Below are 17,059 nucleotides of genomic sequence, written 5' to 3' on the forward strand. Positions count from 1 at the left end.
AAAACTCCTCACTTCACACTATATAGACTTTTCTCAGACAGACATGAACATTGTCACACTTTTCTGTCTTGTTTAAACTCTTAAACTTTAAACCCTCACAGAAATGAGTCTGGTATTGTAGTATGAAAAAAATGTGATGTGATCGAAGATTCATGTGAATTAAGCAAACTGAGGGCATTCTGCACAGGATCCAAAAATCCAGACCTGCACGGAAAGAAATTAATCCATGAAACAGCAAAAGACCATGAAAGAGGAACCGCGGTTTAGTGAGGGACCACTGTGACGTCCATTTGTATCACCTCTGCTTTTAGAAGTCTACCTTTTTACTGTGACCTTCACTTCCCGTCAAAATGTGGATACTTTTTTATTTTCTTTGGTTTCACATGTTTCCTATAATGTCCTAGTCGATAGTTTTTGTCAGGCTGCTGCTACATTTAAATAAACTCCTCCCTGTACATCCACTCTATTTCAATGTGTGTTTTGATGCAGAAGGTTGCTTTAAATCCTTATCAAACTTCCACCGCAGCAGAGAAAATAGTTCTGTGGCGTCTGATCAGCACCATCATCATTCCTGCCACAGCAGCTGCTGAAAATAGAGGAAGCCGCCTCAATGGAGCACAATAGCTGTGTTGTGTGGACTCCCCGGTTCAAAGGGCGCTCTATCTGCTACTGAGGACAGGAAGTCACAGGAGACTTGATGGAAAGAGCCGACGGTGGACAAGGACAGCTGGGAAAAGATCCTCCGATTGACAGATGGGACTTAAGACCTGATTCTTTATCAACCGAAGGAAAGTAGGAATTCATCCATTTTTGTTGAGCAGGCCTGCCTTTTTTTTATCCTGCATTTCATTCTGTAAACGGAGTACTTCAAACTCCGATCATCTTTTGATCTATTTGCAAAGCTTGAAATGACGATGATGCCGTTTTTAGCCGAAATTTAAAAATCTGTGACATAGACATCCCGGACATAGTTTCTGCAGAGCGGCAGGAGTTAGAAATCCACCTCTGAGTTCTGAGCGGAGCAACCCCATCCCCTCTTCCCCTCCCCATTCCTGAGAGGTCTTTGTTACAGTCTCTCCTACTAGTTTACATTAGCGGTACACCAGAAATGGCGATCAATATCAGATCTATCCATCCGTCCAGTTTAGATCCAGCTTTTCAGCTCAGACCAGGAAAACAAAGACGTTCATGATCTATTTTTCTACAGGTGGATGCATTAGAAAGGGGCAGAGCAGGGAGCTATTTTGTACATCACAAATACATTTTTTGACAACATATAGAGAAAAGAAATGCCCATAAATGTAATTTTGAGCTTCATTAACGCTACAAGAACATGTTAAAAACATCCAATTGGAGTGGGTCTCGAGTAACTGCTGTGGTTTCCTTGGTTTCCTCCATCATGTTTAAATCCGGTTCTCTGGAATCAGAACCGGATTACAAAAACTATGCAAAACTGTTAAATGAAATAACTCAGTAGGGGTGGGATTATACAGGCTCGCTTCTTCCCTCTCCTTTTCAAGTTTTACTTAACTTTAATGATCACTAGATTTAACGAAGCAAATGTTATTTAAGTGTCTTTTATTTTCTGTTTCAATCTATGAATTTCATCATTTCTGTAATGAGTTTGATAAATCTGTTTACATTTTTTTATTGCTTAGACTGCAATGCTTGAAATCAATCAATTAATCAATCAATTTCCTATGAAGTATTGACTTTGTTTTCGCTCTAGTTTTCATGAATAAAGTATGAAAAAGTTCTCATTTGTTTATTTTAAACGTGCCCGCTTTAAGGTGACAGATTTTGCCTTTTCCTCACAGTTTTACGGGGAACTGAATTCATCTGAAAGCGACAGGTATGAGGACGATTCTTCCTGCGAGTATCGATAAACTCCGACTCCTTTCCCGGATGAAATGGGGAAAGCGAAGCGTGGAATGTGGGATTTGGCGGTGCAGATTTCGACACATAAAGCGCACTTGCATGCAGACACTTGCCAGCGTGTGTGTGCATGCATGCATTTGTGCGTCTTTAATCCCCCCAAAAAAAGGGCTGGCAGTGACTGGCCCAAAAATCGGATGTTTTCTCATCCGAGCGTTTCCCGGACACACCTCCTTCTCCCTCCTCTTCCTTATCGCTGGCTTCACATTTGCCATTTGCCTTGAGGAGAAAGGAGGCTTTTTTTATGTAGTTTAAACAAAGATGTGAGCACCTCCTCCTCTTCTGCCTTGGGGGCAGAATAGTTAATGAGGTATTTTGTCTTTTTTTAGGACCAGAGGAAGAAAGTGGAGGGGGGGAGGGAGGAAGACAAAGATGAAGTGTGAGAGGAAACAGGCCTGAAAAGGCGCTGAGCTGCAGGTGTGAGGCCGAATTTCTGCCCTGCCACAGAGGCGAGCGCTGACCTGCAGGCAGCCCAAATTCAAAAAGGAATAGAAATCCTCCAGAAAGAGGAAGGTGGTCCACCGTGACGGGAAGGAGTGTGCCAGTGCCTCTGCAGCCTGCAATTTCAGAGCAAAACTAAACGCCAGCCAGTAAAATCAGCTGAAACGCACCAACCATCTCCCGTCAGCTTCCTGACTCCGCCCACCAGATACAAACCCTCCATTCTTGGATTTTTTTTTCTTTCTCATTCACTCCAGCGGGACGACTGCGAGCAGAACCTTCGGACAGGAACTGCAAAAAGAAAAAGTCTACTCGGAGACGGGATTTTCTTTTCTCTCTGACAGGATAAAACGCAGAAAGTTGTGACGAATCCAGGAGAAGGAGAGCTTCGCCCTGAAGGGGGTTCCTTCAAAAAAAGAAAAAAGAAATAGAGAAAAGAAACGAGAGGCAGAGATAATCTGCACAGCTGTTCCACAAGGAGAAGAAAAACACACAGAGAGGAGGCGCACAAGTGTGAAGGGCGACAAAAGGAGACTGACGAAGGCTGGGGGAGGCGATAAAAGGGAGCAATCCCAGTCGAAGGCCAGGGAGGTGAAACCCAAACAGAGACACCTGACATGACTTTAAGTGCAGGAATGGAGGTCCGGCAACAACAGAGCTGTCTCTTCTGAAGACGAAGGAGTCGCCTTTGAAGGAGAGGAGAAGACTTCTCATCATGATTTATTCAGCAGACCTCCCAGTTTCCAGTAACCCCCGTGGGAAGAGCAACTTTGTCCCCGGATAGAATGAAGAGAGGAGCGCAGAGATACCTGTGAGAACCTTTCTGCACCTCCTCAGACTTCCTGCGCTTGAGAACTTCCTCCCTGGTCTCTCCTCTCCCCCCAACTCCCCATCCCCTCACTATGTGGATACCAGCTGCTCTCCTATGGATGCTTAATCTCAGCAGCTTGTGCTCAGGACAGGACTACACAGACTATTACCAAACTGGAGACGTGGGCACGCAGGTAAGGCTAGCAAAGAGTCGCCCCCAAATGTTTACAGCCAACAACGCGCCGGTGAGAAACCCCAGCAGAAAAGATGAGTGAATGAGTGAAGGAACAGAGATTTAAAGTGATGTTTGTCCTTAAAGAGGGATTTAACCCAAATGATGGGTGTCCTTCCTCACTTACGTGGAGCAGATAAGCTCTATTACAAGACAAACAAATTACTGCATGCAGGGTAGTCATTATGACCCGAGTCCTTAAGCACTTCTGCCACCTCTAATTGATGTTTTCCTCCATGTTTCCGCACAAATGTGACCTGCATTCAAAACAATTGTAGAAAAGGCTTCAGTGGATGTTGCCATGGCGTCAATAAAATAAAGCATCCATAAAGTGATGGAGGTTTTAGAGGATCTGCTATGTTTCAGCGAAGGTTCAACCAGCAGATATGGCGTCAGAAGGACGGGAACAGTTTGATCCTGGGTGACGTTCAAGATCGTACAGCCATGAAGAGATTACCAACTAAAGCTGGATTTGATTTGAGAAGGTCGTCTGTGGTTTGACACAGATCCAACTTTTGATCAGCAGACATGCAGGTGGAAAGACTTATGGCATCCCTGAAATTTAGACTGTGAGCACCTACTATTACCACAAAAAAACTCTGGAAACTGGCAACATCAACAATCACAAATAAGGGTTGAAAGTGAAGAAATATCAGGAAAAAACAACTCCTGCTAGAGGATTGTGTGAAAATCTTTGAAATTAGTTCCAAAGCTTGTTTAGAAATCCTGCTGTGAAGCACAGAGGTGGAAGTTTCATAATGTGGACCCGCAACTGAGCACTGAAGAACACCTTTGACCTCCTGGAGTATGCATGGCAGAAAAATGACAGTTTGCGTAAAGTCAAACTTGCTTAAATACATGTACAGCTGTATATGCTCGTTAATGAGGACTTTTTTGTAACTTCCTGTTGCATAATGCCCCTTACCTTAACGGGTATCTGTTAACAAAAAGGAAAGCATCAGCAGCGGGTCAAAGGAGCGATGCACAGATAGTGGGATCAGTTTACTCCCAGGAATCAGCTGTTTTTCCTGGTACCAGCTTCTCCTGAGTGGGGGGTAAATGTTACGCAATAACAGCCCATACTGCTGCCAAAAACATTGGACTGAGAAAATGGACGGTTGCGGGTTCAACGCCTATCTTTAACAGACATTCAGGCAGCTGAATCTTGACACATGTAGAGTCATCCTGCAATGACAAGAAGGTCTGCCAAGAGTGTCTTTGAACCAGAATCACAACTCACATCTCAAATCCAATAAATCTAAATAAAAAACTCAAAATGACAGAAAATTTGGTCCAATATCGGTTTAGTTCTTATCAGTTTGAGTTTTCTCTTAAGATTGCTGTAAAATATTTGGTCAATTCAGCTTATGTCCATGTGTTTTCCCACTGTGATCTTCACATGTTTATTTCATGACCTTCCTACATTTTTGTTGACATTTTTTTAACCAAATTCTAAAACAAGCTTTTTTTTCTTCTATTAAAATTCACATTTTAGCTTGATCTTTCAGCAATTTACTCCAAATTGATTTTCCATTTTTAATTCTTATTGTTGGCATTTTAAGTTCACTTTCAGCTTTATTCTCGTTTTGTTTTTTTAACTTTGAAGCATAAACTCAACATTCAAGTTTGAGTTTTTCAGTTGGAACATCAGGTTCATGCTCCTCTTTTAGGCTTCAAAATGGTCCATAAACAGAAATTGCCTCCGATCCGTCTGCTGCTTCTTATCTCAGAGGGAAATTGTCTGGCAGTGAATTTTTACCGAAAAACCTCCAAAGTTGGTCTTTGTTAAACTGAAATGATTTCATTTTTACTCAGAAACTGGTAAATGATCTGCAGTTGTGATTTCATGGAAGTTCCTTGTCCTTTAAGATCCTAAAGATACTAAAATCTGCTGAACATTTAGTTTCGTCTCCAAACCTCTTTTGATCTGTTTTTAAAACGTTCCAGATTTTTTTTTTCTTTAATTCTGATTATGCTTTTTTTGAGCCAAAATGTAAAAAACCTGTGTCGTTTTCTGAGACATACCTTCTGCAGAGCGGCAGGAGTTTATTTGGAAATTTGCCTCTGAGTTGTGGACGGGACCGTTTGTGCAGAGTGTGTAAACAAGAGAGCTCTCTGTTTGCGCACTTACAGCCCCTGACACCCCCAAGCTAACGTCACCGGTGCACCAGAAATGGTGAGCAATGTTGGAGTTTAGATCCAGGTTCCAGTTCAGACGAGGAAAACAGAAATGTACTCTGATCCATTTGTCTGCAGGTGGACGCATCCGAATGGAGCTTGTGGCCCCGCCCACATAATCTTTTTCATGCTGCATTTTTTCGTCTGCTCCCGATTCATTGAACAAAAAAATACTTGGAATTTTTTTTAGCCTACATTTTTCTTGTATGCGTTCTCCATCATCAGAAAAATGCAGAAAAAACGTGTTAAAAAAATCCAAAAACACAATTTTTATCGGAGAGGGTCCTTAAGCACATTATTGGTCTTTGTCTAATTGTGAAACACAGAAGAGGACTGATTATGGTTTGGGCTCGTGTTTTTTAAGGCCGTCACACTAGCTGAACAGTGACCGGTTAATATGATTTTTTTTTTTAAGTTAATTGGTGAATTTGTATGTAGAGCTTTCGGTCTTTGGTATTCTGGGGGAAAAATGTCGCCCCATAGCAGGAGAGCAGCAGACAGACGTGTGCAGAGACCACCAGAGAGAACGATAAGAGCTCTGGGATCTGGTTTCTGTTTAGGTAATGCCAGCTGTGCCCGCCTCAGGCCTGGGAAACTGAACCCCCCCGCCCCGCTTCCCCAAGGAAGAATTTACAAGTGCCACTCAGGACACAATAACAAGTCTCAGCTGACGTTCATACATTATACAGCAGCTTCTTCTGCTGACCGGCTTTATACACAGTTAGCATCTTTCCCTTTCAAGGAGGAAAAAAGGACAATAAACATGCTGTGTGCCAACCCATGTGGGCCTGTATAATTACAGTGTTAGCTTCAGCCTCACTGCATTCACTGAAACAGGACTTTTTTGGGGGGAAAATCTGTCATTTCTCAGTTTTTCACGCAGGTGCTCACAAAAGTAAAAAGATAAAATCAGCAGCAAAGAAAGCTCTTCCTTTTGCTGAGTCTTTGAGCATTCTGAGACACGTGTGCCCTCCACAACTACCAGTAGCCAAGAGCGGCGTGTTACAACACATTGGGGGCAGAGGTATTCACTGTTTACGCAGCACAAAGAAACAAAGCAATAAAGCCCACACCGTCCATTCTCCAATTTCTGACACCAGAAAAAGCGTCCTTTGTAGACGTTGGGTCCATTTACTGTAGAACTTTATCTCAATGGTTTGAATATCTGAGCTTTTTTATCATGAATTTCACCTCTGAATATTTGATGCAGACTTTATGCGCTTTGAGCATCTGGAAAAGCGCAGATAAATCCAATCCATTATTGTTATTATTGTTATTATGTCCAACTAAAATGTGTTTCAGGCTCCAGATCTGTCAGATGACCAGCCCAGCCTGGAGACGGTGACGAGCATGGACCAGCTCATCCAGCTCTTCTACCCCCAACACAGCCTGGTACAGCACTGCATGAGGAAGAAGTCATGGCGCGCCTCCTCCTCTTCCCCTTCCTTCTCCACCTCCTCCACCAGCCCCTTAAGCCGCCCCGGCTCCGAGGATTTCTGGGTTCCTCTGCGGGAGGAGGCTCTTTACAGGGTGGATGGGACTTTGGGAGGTAATCTTGACGTTTTTATGGATTTGGCTTTATGGCAGCGGGGACGCATAAAAGAGGGCGGGGCAGAAAAAAAGTCCTATGATTCAAAAGGTCACATTGTGTGAAGAAGGTCAGTAAACAAAACTGTGTCTGCCTTTGTCAGTCATCCTCGAGGAGATCCAGAGGACGTCGTGCCTGCCCAGGGAAGTGTGCGTGGAGGTCGCCAAAGAGTACCCACAATCCACCAGCCAGTTCTACCTCCCTCGCTGCGTGTCACTGCACCGCTGCGGCGGCTGCTGCACCAACGAGGCGTTTTACTGCACCAACACCAGTTTCACTCTGGTCAACAAGACGGTGAGTCAAACCCATGAGTGTGCTCATGTGGATGTGGATCACGCCACCCCATCCCCGGGGGCGAGGCTGTGACCAAAACCCACGCTTTAAGCAGTCAGACACATGTTGCACAACTGCTGAGCGATGACATCAACGCACGCAACAACGCCCAGAGAAGGAAAAGGAAAATACAGTCTGACCTTCACCTCTCTACAACAGCTGATGGAACTGTCTCCGCCCAGGATGGACCGATCCGTCGCCATGGTAACCTTCGTCAACCACACGTCGTGCGAGTGCCTCTCCAAGCGGCCGCTCCACTCCATCATCAGGCGTTCGGCGCCGGATCACCTGTGAGTTGCAGCGTTATGTCTGAATCTCCGCCTCTTGTGTGTGCGGCTTAGTGACCTCCAGGTGTGTGCAGGTGCTCCCCACCTGAGCGGCCGTGCGCGTCCGGGTCGCTGTGGGACCCGCTGAACTGCATGTGCGTCTCCGTGGACGCAATCGGCTTTTCTCAGAGAGAAATGGGTGAGTGCTTCGTGAATGAACTCGGGCATTCTTGAACTTGGAAAACGCCTGAAAGTTTTCCTCACATTTTCTGCAGATAAATCTGTGATCTAATATTCTGTAAAATCACAAACATCTACATGGAACAGCTTCATCTGATACACTGTACACACACTACAGCTGAAAACTGGAGAAGTGCTTTTCTGATACTCCAGGTAAAAAAAACATCAAACTGGTAAAAGAGCCTGAGCTGCTCTCTGCTCATTGGTTGGAGGTTCAAATCTCAAGTTTGACATTCATTGTGTCCGTTGGCAAGAATCTTAAAGCCCGTGTCACACAACTACATATTGGGCATTGTCCCCTTATGAAATTTCTGTATTTGGCGATACACGCGTGGTATACATAATTTATAAGTATGTCTTGTGTTTGTCATTTGTCGTGCGTAGATGTCAGTCAAGGGTTTTGGCGCGAATTTGGTTTTGAGCTGGTCAAAATTTTGGCTGATTGAGAATTATGCAATAATTCTCAATAATAATAAATCTTACACAATTGTGCGTAATTTTTGCAAAATGCATACACAAATGTGTGTCTTTCCACGCCTGTTCCACATTTGTCTAATGGACTTTTCACGCATGGATGACTTTTATATCGCATATACGGCGCACATATCACGATAAAATCACAAAATTGACTCATGAATCAGTGATGAATTGGATATAAACAGCGCAATGGTTTATGTTGTACGTTGACTTACGTGTTCTTTGTGTGGTTTATTCGTACTTCTACTGTGATTTTAACGTTAATTCTTGATACATCTGTGAAAATTTCACGTAAAGACCACTTTTCTTTGTCATTTTTTCCACGTATGACCAATTTTCCCCCGTGCAATATCCACAAAATGTACATAGCGGCTGTGTGACACGGCCCTTAGTTCCAACTGCCCTTTTGGGTCGGTAAGGGGAGGGTCTCAAAAATGATCAAACCTGTACACAGGTGGTCTGCACGAAATATCAAGGTCGTACACCACTTGAGGAACCCGTAGAGAGAACATGTTAATACTTATGTCTTTCTATGGACATGCAACACATCGTAGGGAACACTTATACAACTCGTAAGGGTGAAGTAAGTGAGACGCAGGCGTGTTGTACAGATTGTGGTGTAAGGACACCACAAAAGAAACAATATCTGGATGGTTCTGGATGACGATCTCGTGGCTCAGCACTGAAGGGTTTTTGTTTGCCGTTTATTTGCGGATTCCCATGTGTCAAAAGTGATTGTAACTTCATTGTAACCCATCAGCCTTGCAAGTACTTCACGATACACTAACCACACGCACAACAAAGGTACGTTCCATTTTCATGACGTCCCTCGAGGTGGCCGTACGAGCCCCAGGGGAACTGTGCCCCCCCCCTTAAGATGCCACCGCTCCTCTCTATGACCCTCCACAGACCTTGATAACCCCCCATACATGTGCGTGTGACTACGACTTAACCGTACATTGCTTTGTGTTGTAGGAAACCTTTACTGCAGAGAAGACAATGTACTAAACGAGTGATTGTTATGCAGAGAACAGAGCTCAGGCATCTCAGCAAAATGCAGACTAAACAGAAACCAAATGAACTGGAGCCAAGTCAATTCACTGAGTAACCACCAGGAGGCCTCAAATACAAGCAAGTTGGATCCTATTCACTCAAATAGTGAATGGACACTTCCAAAAAAGAGGGGGCAATACTTACAGTGAACTAAAAACATGTTTGGTCTGTAAAAAGTCCATGACTTTTATTCTGTTATAACACAGAACAAACCTCATTTTACGGATATTTACGGTCAAAATAGAACCTCTGGGCATAACTTTTCTTTAAACTTTTTCTTGTCCTGTTGACTTAGAGGTTCATTGAAGTTCCATCCATACATTGATAAAAACAGAAACTTCAATTGTGTCCAAAACAAGCCAACGACAAACATTACTCTCTGTCCATCCCAGTTTCAGTCTTTTCCACATCTAAACTGGTGGAAATAAAACGAAAGTATCTTTAGCTTGACACAGGTTATCAAGCCAGTAACTATTCACTTCTATTTTAAAAGAGCCATGAAGGAAACCCTTTTTGTGGCTACATGTAATACACATGATAACTCATACAATATGGCAGGTGGTTCAGAAGAAAAAAACATTTTAACATACCAACACATCCTGTCCTCCAGTTTTTAGCTGGAATTAGCTTTTATTCCTATAATCACCATTTATTTAATTTATAATTTTATTCTTTTTATTGTTATTTATTGTTTGCATCTATCTATCTACCTATCTATCTATTTATCTGTCTGTCTGTCTAATCTGACTTTCAGAGGTTCTTATGTACTGAAAATCTTTACTTTAGATTTTGGGAAGCGATCTGACAGCCAATAGGGTTTCAGGTTTTGAGGTTAGATTCTGTGGTTTCTGCGTCCTGTTTGGGCAGCAGGCAGGTCTGCCGTGTCATGAGAAGGAACTCTCGTGATTAAGATTAGTCGTCACAGACCTCAATTAGTTGGAAAAGGGGTGGTTCAATTCCTGAACTTGTCAAACGACCCTCGGGCAAACGCAATTGTCCTGAGTGCCAGTCAGAGTGTAATTACAGAGAAGGCAGAGACTTTTTGGAACGGACCCCAGATTTTTCCGACTCCACCAATCAGGTGATTCCGATGACTTGAAATAAAAGCCCCTGACGCAATGTTGGTTTAATTGTGGCAGGAATGTTTTTGTGGCATTTAGCTTGTACTGTCATGCACAGCGTCTACTAGAGTCAACTCTCCAGCCTACTTGTCTGCTCGCTACTTTAAATAACATTCTGGATGGAGAAACTGTTCTGATGAAAGCTGTTTCACCACAGCTCTCTAAATAACTACATTTTCAAAAACTAAACAAGGAAATTGATGTTACAGAAAAAATATGAGCATTTCTGTGAATTTCTGCATTGTTTTGGGAACCCCGGTGAACAACAAATACAAACATGTATGTAGAACAGAAAGTATAGCAGATCTCATGCTTCATTTAGACACAACCTGCCTTTGTTTTCGTTTGATTTTAGTGGGAATTCTGGGAATGGTTTGTTCCTTTATACCACGTGTGCGATGTAAAAAGATGCAAGTTTACGATATTCGCCACAACCGAACTCGGGATCTTTTTAATTTAACTGAAATTCACGCTTCATGGCAGTTTAAGAGAAAAACAAGTAACAATACAAATACCAGATTACATAAACAAGTAAATAAAAAGATTTTTAAAAATCCATCATTGTTCAAGACTTCATCACACGATCCAAATAAAGGGTTTTTTGAATTTGAATTTTAAGTTTGATGCTAATTTATGGAAAAATAAATAAAATAAACATTTTCTAAATATGTTGATAAAATGTTATGGTATATTTCTGCAGTTCTTTACCATGTTGTTTATTTTAGAGCTACAGTGGTAAGTTTAGCCTCAAATACAAAAGGGGTTTATCCAAATATACACCTCGTGTGACCAAAGATTTATAATCCTCTATTATAACATCTTTCCAACACAAGATGCCTTCAGCCCTTATCTGTCTGCCCAGCTCCTGGACAGGAGGACAAGTTAAAAATATATATACAGCATATATTTACCCACTTTAGATAGGTCAAAACTCAGGTGTACCATTCTGCCAAAACACCAAAAACCAACTAAAATACAAATCAAAGAACTATACCAACATTACACTTTGCTTCCTGAAGGTCTCAACGGGTTGTAGGGGCTTTGCAAAGCTCAGCTGAGCCACACAAAACCTTCCGGGTAACCAATCCAAACCAAACTGATGCTTTGACTTTCAACATGCCACCTGAAGCCTCTAAAGTCTGAGATTTAGATTCTGTTTTTTCTATCTTTTTTTTTGATCGCATTTCAAAGTGAATAGCTTCCACTTATTGTAAAATGATGAGCGTTGCTGTAACCTGGTATGAGACTAAATCTGAGGCTATCGCTCTTTGGAATAACTCCAACCAATAGGTCAGTTGTTATCAGCTGAACAGATGAACGATAACTGCTCTTCAGCGTTCTATGAGATCATTCAAGGGTTTCAGGGTAGGTTTCACCAACATTTGATCAGTTTTCTGCTTTTAAAAAACCCTGATGGACAAACATCCTTTCATACATTTTTTAATTAAAAGATTTCCCTGGACCAGATTTTTACATAAACTAATTACGAGGGTAGTCCGTTACCTACTCCTGTTAAAAGCTAACTGAAGCTGACTAAAGCACCAAAAAATTGACTTTTTCTTTAGAGTCTGTTCACATTACAACCATGAAATGAGCTGTTTACATATTTGCAAAAAAGTTATTCACCAGAACCTTTAAGATTCCACTTTTTGTCTGTTGCAGAGATGCTGGACTCTAGCCTCCTGGCTCTTTGCGGGCCAAACAGGGTTCTGGATGAATCCACCTGTGACTGCATCTGTCAAAACGGACTCACGGAACAAAGCTGTGATCCAGGCTGGAAACTGGACCGCGACAGCTGTAAGGAGCTTTTCCAAAATATGGACTATTCTGCAAAAACAAATTACAACTTACATTTGTTTAAGAACCAATATAAACAGAAGAGCCACTAAATATCTGAGGAGCTTCAGCAAATAAGAACCATGCAGGTTCAGTGGAGTCATGAACCCATTTGGGTTTAACGAAGGAGCTTGCTGCTCCACAGACGGACATCATACGTCTCCAAAATTATTGATCGCTTTCATTTAAAGGTGTAACTTCTCATTTCAAGTCTGATGACACGATCCTGGAGTAATCCTTGAAGGTCACCCACATGGTTGACCCCTTAAATTGATTTAATGTGGTCATCTGTTACCATGGTAACTGAGGAAAACTATACTTCCTACCAACATTCAGCCGGTCCATCTCAGCACAGACAAAAAACAGAGAATGGCTCTTTGTCTCTGCTTTCATTTAGACTTTTTTGACTCTAAACAGCCTCGAGTCAATTTTCAGTCTGACAGAATCGAATCTAAAGATGAAAGAAGCTCTGTGAAATCTCTCCTTATGCAAATTTGAAACACGCACGAACATGACTATCAAATCCACTGTTTGTCTTTAACACGGACGTCATACCTGCTGGTTTTCCGTCAGGTGAGTGCCAGTGTGAAGGACGAGGCGAGGGGAAGTTCTGTCCTGCAGGCCAGCGGTGGGACGATGAGCTGTGCGGCTGCGTGTGCGCGGCGGACTGCCCCCGAAACCAGCCGCTGAACCCAGACACCTGCCTGTGCGAATGCAGGGAGAGTCCACAGTCCTGTCTACGGCAGGGCATGAGGTTCAACTCCAGTACCTGCAGGTGGGAATTAAGAAGGGGCAAAAACAATCAAATCACCTCCAATAGATCTTCAGCTTCCTTTAGGCTTAAAAGCAAGCAAATGTGCCAACATAACTACATATACACAAACCACTGGATTATACTGAAAGGGTTGTGCAAGTGGGGTCTCCAAGGAGTCATCACATCAAGAACGCCAAGCATTCCACATGAGAAAAAGTTCTCCATCCATGTCATTTCAGCTGAATGTTTCCATCCAACCTTTTATGGACGTCAGGCATCCGAAGCATTTAGCATGTGTGTCATGGTTCCCACAGTTAGAGGGCGAGGAAAGATCAACCTTCTCCTGCCCCCAGAGGCCAACAGAGACAGAGAGGGGAGACTGCGTGAACTTCATGACTTTTGGCAAAGCAGACGGTTTCAGAGACGGATGGAGCAACACGCAGTATGAAAACGTTTTAGCAGACAAGAGAATAAATGTTTAACTTTAACTTCAGACATGAGAAAAAACTAGAATATACAATTGAGTGACCTCTAACTGTGGTTTCCTAAACTTTCTCAGCATAAGAAAATGTTAATAAATCCTATATTTTTTTAAGGTAACCCTTGTAATGCCTGGCATTACCCTAAATGTTATTTACATCAATTACAACCTGCACAAAAAGAGTCAAAATAGAGTTTACCTTTTTGTTTATATTCTTAATCCTTAATTATTTACTATGATGAAGTGGATGTTTGTCCCACAAGGAGATGTGATTGTTGCCAAAAATCTGCTTTCTTCTTTATCCCTGTCAAACATGCATGAATGCAGTTCTTGATCTGACCAAACAGAGAAAATAAAAACAATTTGATCCCAAAAAAGAAAAGTATAAAGTCACTAAAAGACCCTTGTAGCTCCAGATCTCCTTTCAAAATAAAGGACAAACAAGCTAATTTAGTCTAAAACCCAATTAGGTCTATTTGTGTCTAATTGGGTTGGGGGGAAAAAGTCAAACGTTAATACAAACCGTTTAGACCTAAACAATCAGACACTCCTAACAAGTTTGTAGAAAACTTAACAAACCAACAACAGCTCTGCTAAACTAAAGACGGTTTACTAGCAGCACAGGTATAAGGTTAAACCAAACATTGATGTCAAAAGAGAAACATGAAGTTGTGTAAATCTGCTGTTAAGGAAAGTAATAGACTAACATTTTCAGACTTTACCACAGCTAAAAAAATTAAAATAAAAAGCCTAACGTGCCTTGCTAGGTTAGCATACTATGTCACAGCCTAAACAATTTTATATTGTTTGCTCCAAAAGTATAAAATAAAAAGCCCAAATGGTATATATTTACAGAAACTTCAACATTACTCACCTCTATTGAAGAGGATATTTAGAATTACCTTCAATTACAAACTACCAGGTATCGCAGAGTTAGCTAGCAAAATGTTTCTCTCTGTGTTACAGTTTAAATATTTAAGCGGGAATGAGCTAATGATTTAGGAGGTATTTCTATATCCAGAGAAAGTTGCATAGTCATGGTCTAGTGAAAAAAAAAAGAACATGTAAAGTTCACAAAAACATTCTTATCAACCTGAAACGAAAACTAAAGACAACGTTAAAAAGACATTACAATATTTTTATTTTTATTATGTGGTTTGAAGATCACGTTCAACAAGCTAAATCTGCTTAACAAGCTAACCAAATGAACAGGATTCTGGGAAAATGACCAAGCTACAGTTTATTCTGTCAATTAATTAATTAATAACTTATTTTATTTTATTTTTATAAATATATATATATATATATTTATTTTTTATTTTAATAAATAACTTATTTTACTTTGACAGCAGTTCCTTTCAAAATAAGACACAAATAGGATCTCGCTGTTGCAGCAGATTTAATTCAGTTAAAAATGCAAGAAAGATCAAAAATATTTTTTATCATTTTGATTTGGGTGCACCTTCATTTATTGAATATAAACATGACAACAGTTTTTTTAATGACGTCCTACATTTAAAATCTATACTTTCCCTCTGAGCTACACCTAGACACTGTTGTGCAGCAGAGGTCTAGTTTATTCTAATTACAATAGACTTAACCGTCAATCATCACTTTGCTCTATTATCTGACATCTATAAAAACTAACTTTATTCACCAAAACTACAATACTTATTCAAAATGTTTGCATTTTTCTTCAGAGACATAAGTGACTCCGGGGCCTCAAGTTGCAGAACCCTGATCTAGTGTCACAATAAATTACACATTAAATATGTTTTTGGTTTTCTTAATCACAATTGCTTTGGTTTTTCTAAAATCAGTTTCAAAGATTTTCTCTAGAACTTCAGTAAAAATTGAAAACAGAGCAGAAAATTTAAGAGTAGAAAGTGGATTTTGACCTAATTTTGAACAAAATTCGAGCATGAGGAGCAGGAGAAATGGTGATTTCTTGTTACGATTTAAAAAAAAAAGCCTTTTGAAGCCAGCTTTTGGTATTGTTCTTTTCACAACAGAAGACATTTATAATCCCTTTTTAGTCTGTTTCCTTCAACATCTGGTCACAGGGATGAGTCCACAGGCAGCAGCTCACCTGCACAGTCCCCCCTGACAAACGCCCCCTTTTTGCTCACACACAGAATCTATTGATGCTCATGCAAATGAAGCCCGGATGACATTTGGATCCACAAGAGCTGTGACGTGAATAATTCATAGTGCTGGATCTCTCCTTTCAAGTCTTCCTTTTGCAGCTTTCCTTTCGCCTAACCACGTCTCTTCTTTGTGTAGCTGTTACAGGCGGCCCTGCAGAAGCCCCAAACGCGCCTGCCAGCCCGAATATTACTACAACTACCGAGTGTGTCAGTGCATCCCCAACTTCATGAAGTGGAACTAGCCAGCAGAAGTGGACGGAGGCGGATGCTTTCCTTCAGTTCACCCGGACATCTACCATTTTTTTGGGACTGGATCATGAGACAATAGAGTGTTCTGTCTGACAAGAAGGTGGTTAACCGTCTGGCACAGGAGCCGACACACTTCTCCCAAGGAGGATCAGAGTACTTCTCCGGAGGGTAAAAAGCCGTCTTAAAAAAGAAAAAAGGCCAGAAAATGGGATCATTTACTCTCTGGGAATGCCTGATCATAATTACAACGGGGAAGAACCAATCACACCTGGAGATGGTCTGGATGGGCCTGAGTTCCCCTCTGCGGCGTGTTGCAGCAAGCAGGTCGACCTCTGACCTGCAGCGGAGGCGGCGCACACACCCACACACACACGTCTGTGCAAACTGGAATGTGGAATAAGATAATGACAGACCAGCCTCCCCCCCCTTTTGAAATAAAAGAGCCTGGAGGTATTCATTTAAATAAATCATGCCATGTGGAGGTGGCGTAGATCTTTAGATCTAGAAAAAAAAGGTGGGTTTTTTTTTGGACAAAGAAAGCTCAACGTTGAAATCACCAGGCCAGTCACAGCTGAGCATCTTATTTATCCTTCAACAATCAGCTAACATTATTTGTACATATAGATTTCATATTTAAAATCTCGATTATTGCACAAATACTGTATTTGTCACTCTAAAGGGTATTATTTTGAAGTATAACTTCTATCCTTGTACGTTTTTACTGAAACCCCGACTGCTTGTGCCGTTCCGACTACTTCCCGTCACACAGATGAAGACTTTTGATGTTTGTGATTTATGTAGTGAAAATCTTTAATACCTCCAACCATGCTTAAATTATTATGCATTAAAATCTGTCGCACTTCCTGGTCTTTGAGTGAATTCTTCCGTTGGAGCCGCTGGATGAATTCCTGCACGGGC

General features: G+C 41.5%; 1 protein-coding gene across 1 annotated transcript; it reads left to right on the forward strand.

Annotated features, from left to right (window-relative positions):
* The first annotated feature begins 1,637 nt into the window (after positions 1 to 1,637).
* LOC101168772 (vascular endothelial growth factor C) lies at positions 1,638 to 17,003 on the forward strand. The gene is made up of 8 exons (XM_004066737.5): positions 1,638 to 3,380; positions 6,899 to 7,145; positions 7,288 to 7,478; positions 7,677 to 7,807; positions 7,879 to 7,982; positions 12,337 to 12,471; positions 13,084 to 13,285; positions 16,029 to 17,003. Exons 1-8 carry the CDS (start codon positions 3,279 to 3,281, stop codon positions 16,132 to 16,134), a joined length of 1,218 nt encoding a protein of 405 aa, XP_004066785.1. The 5' UTR covers positions 1,638 to 3,278; the 3' UTR covers positions 16,135 to 17,003.
* Positions 17,004 to 17,059: the final 56 nt, after the last annotated feature.

The sequence above is a fragment of the Oryzias latipes genome, chromosome 2 (genome assembly GCF_053564925.1).
Source record: "Oryzias latipes strain Hd-rR chromosome 2, Olatipes_Hd-rR_3.1".
NCBI classification, from domain to species: Eukaryota; Metazoa; Chordata; class Actinopteri; order Beloniformes; family Adrianichthyidae; genus Oryzias; species Oryzias latipes.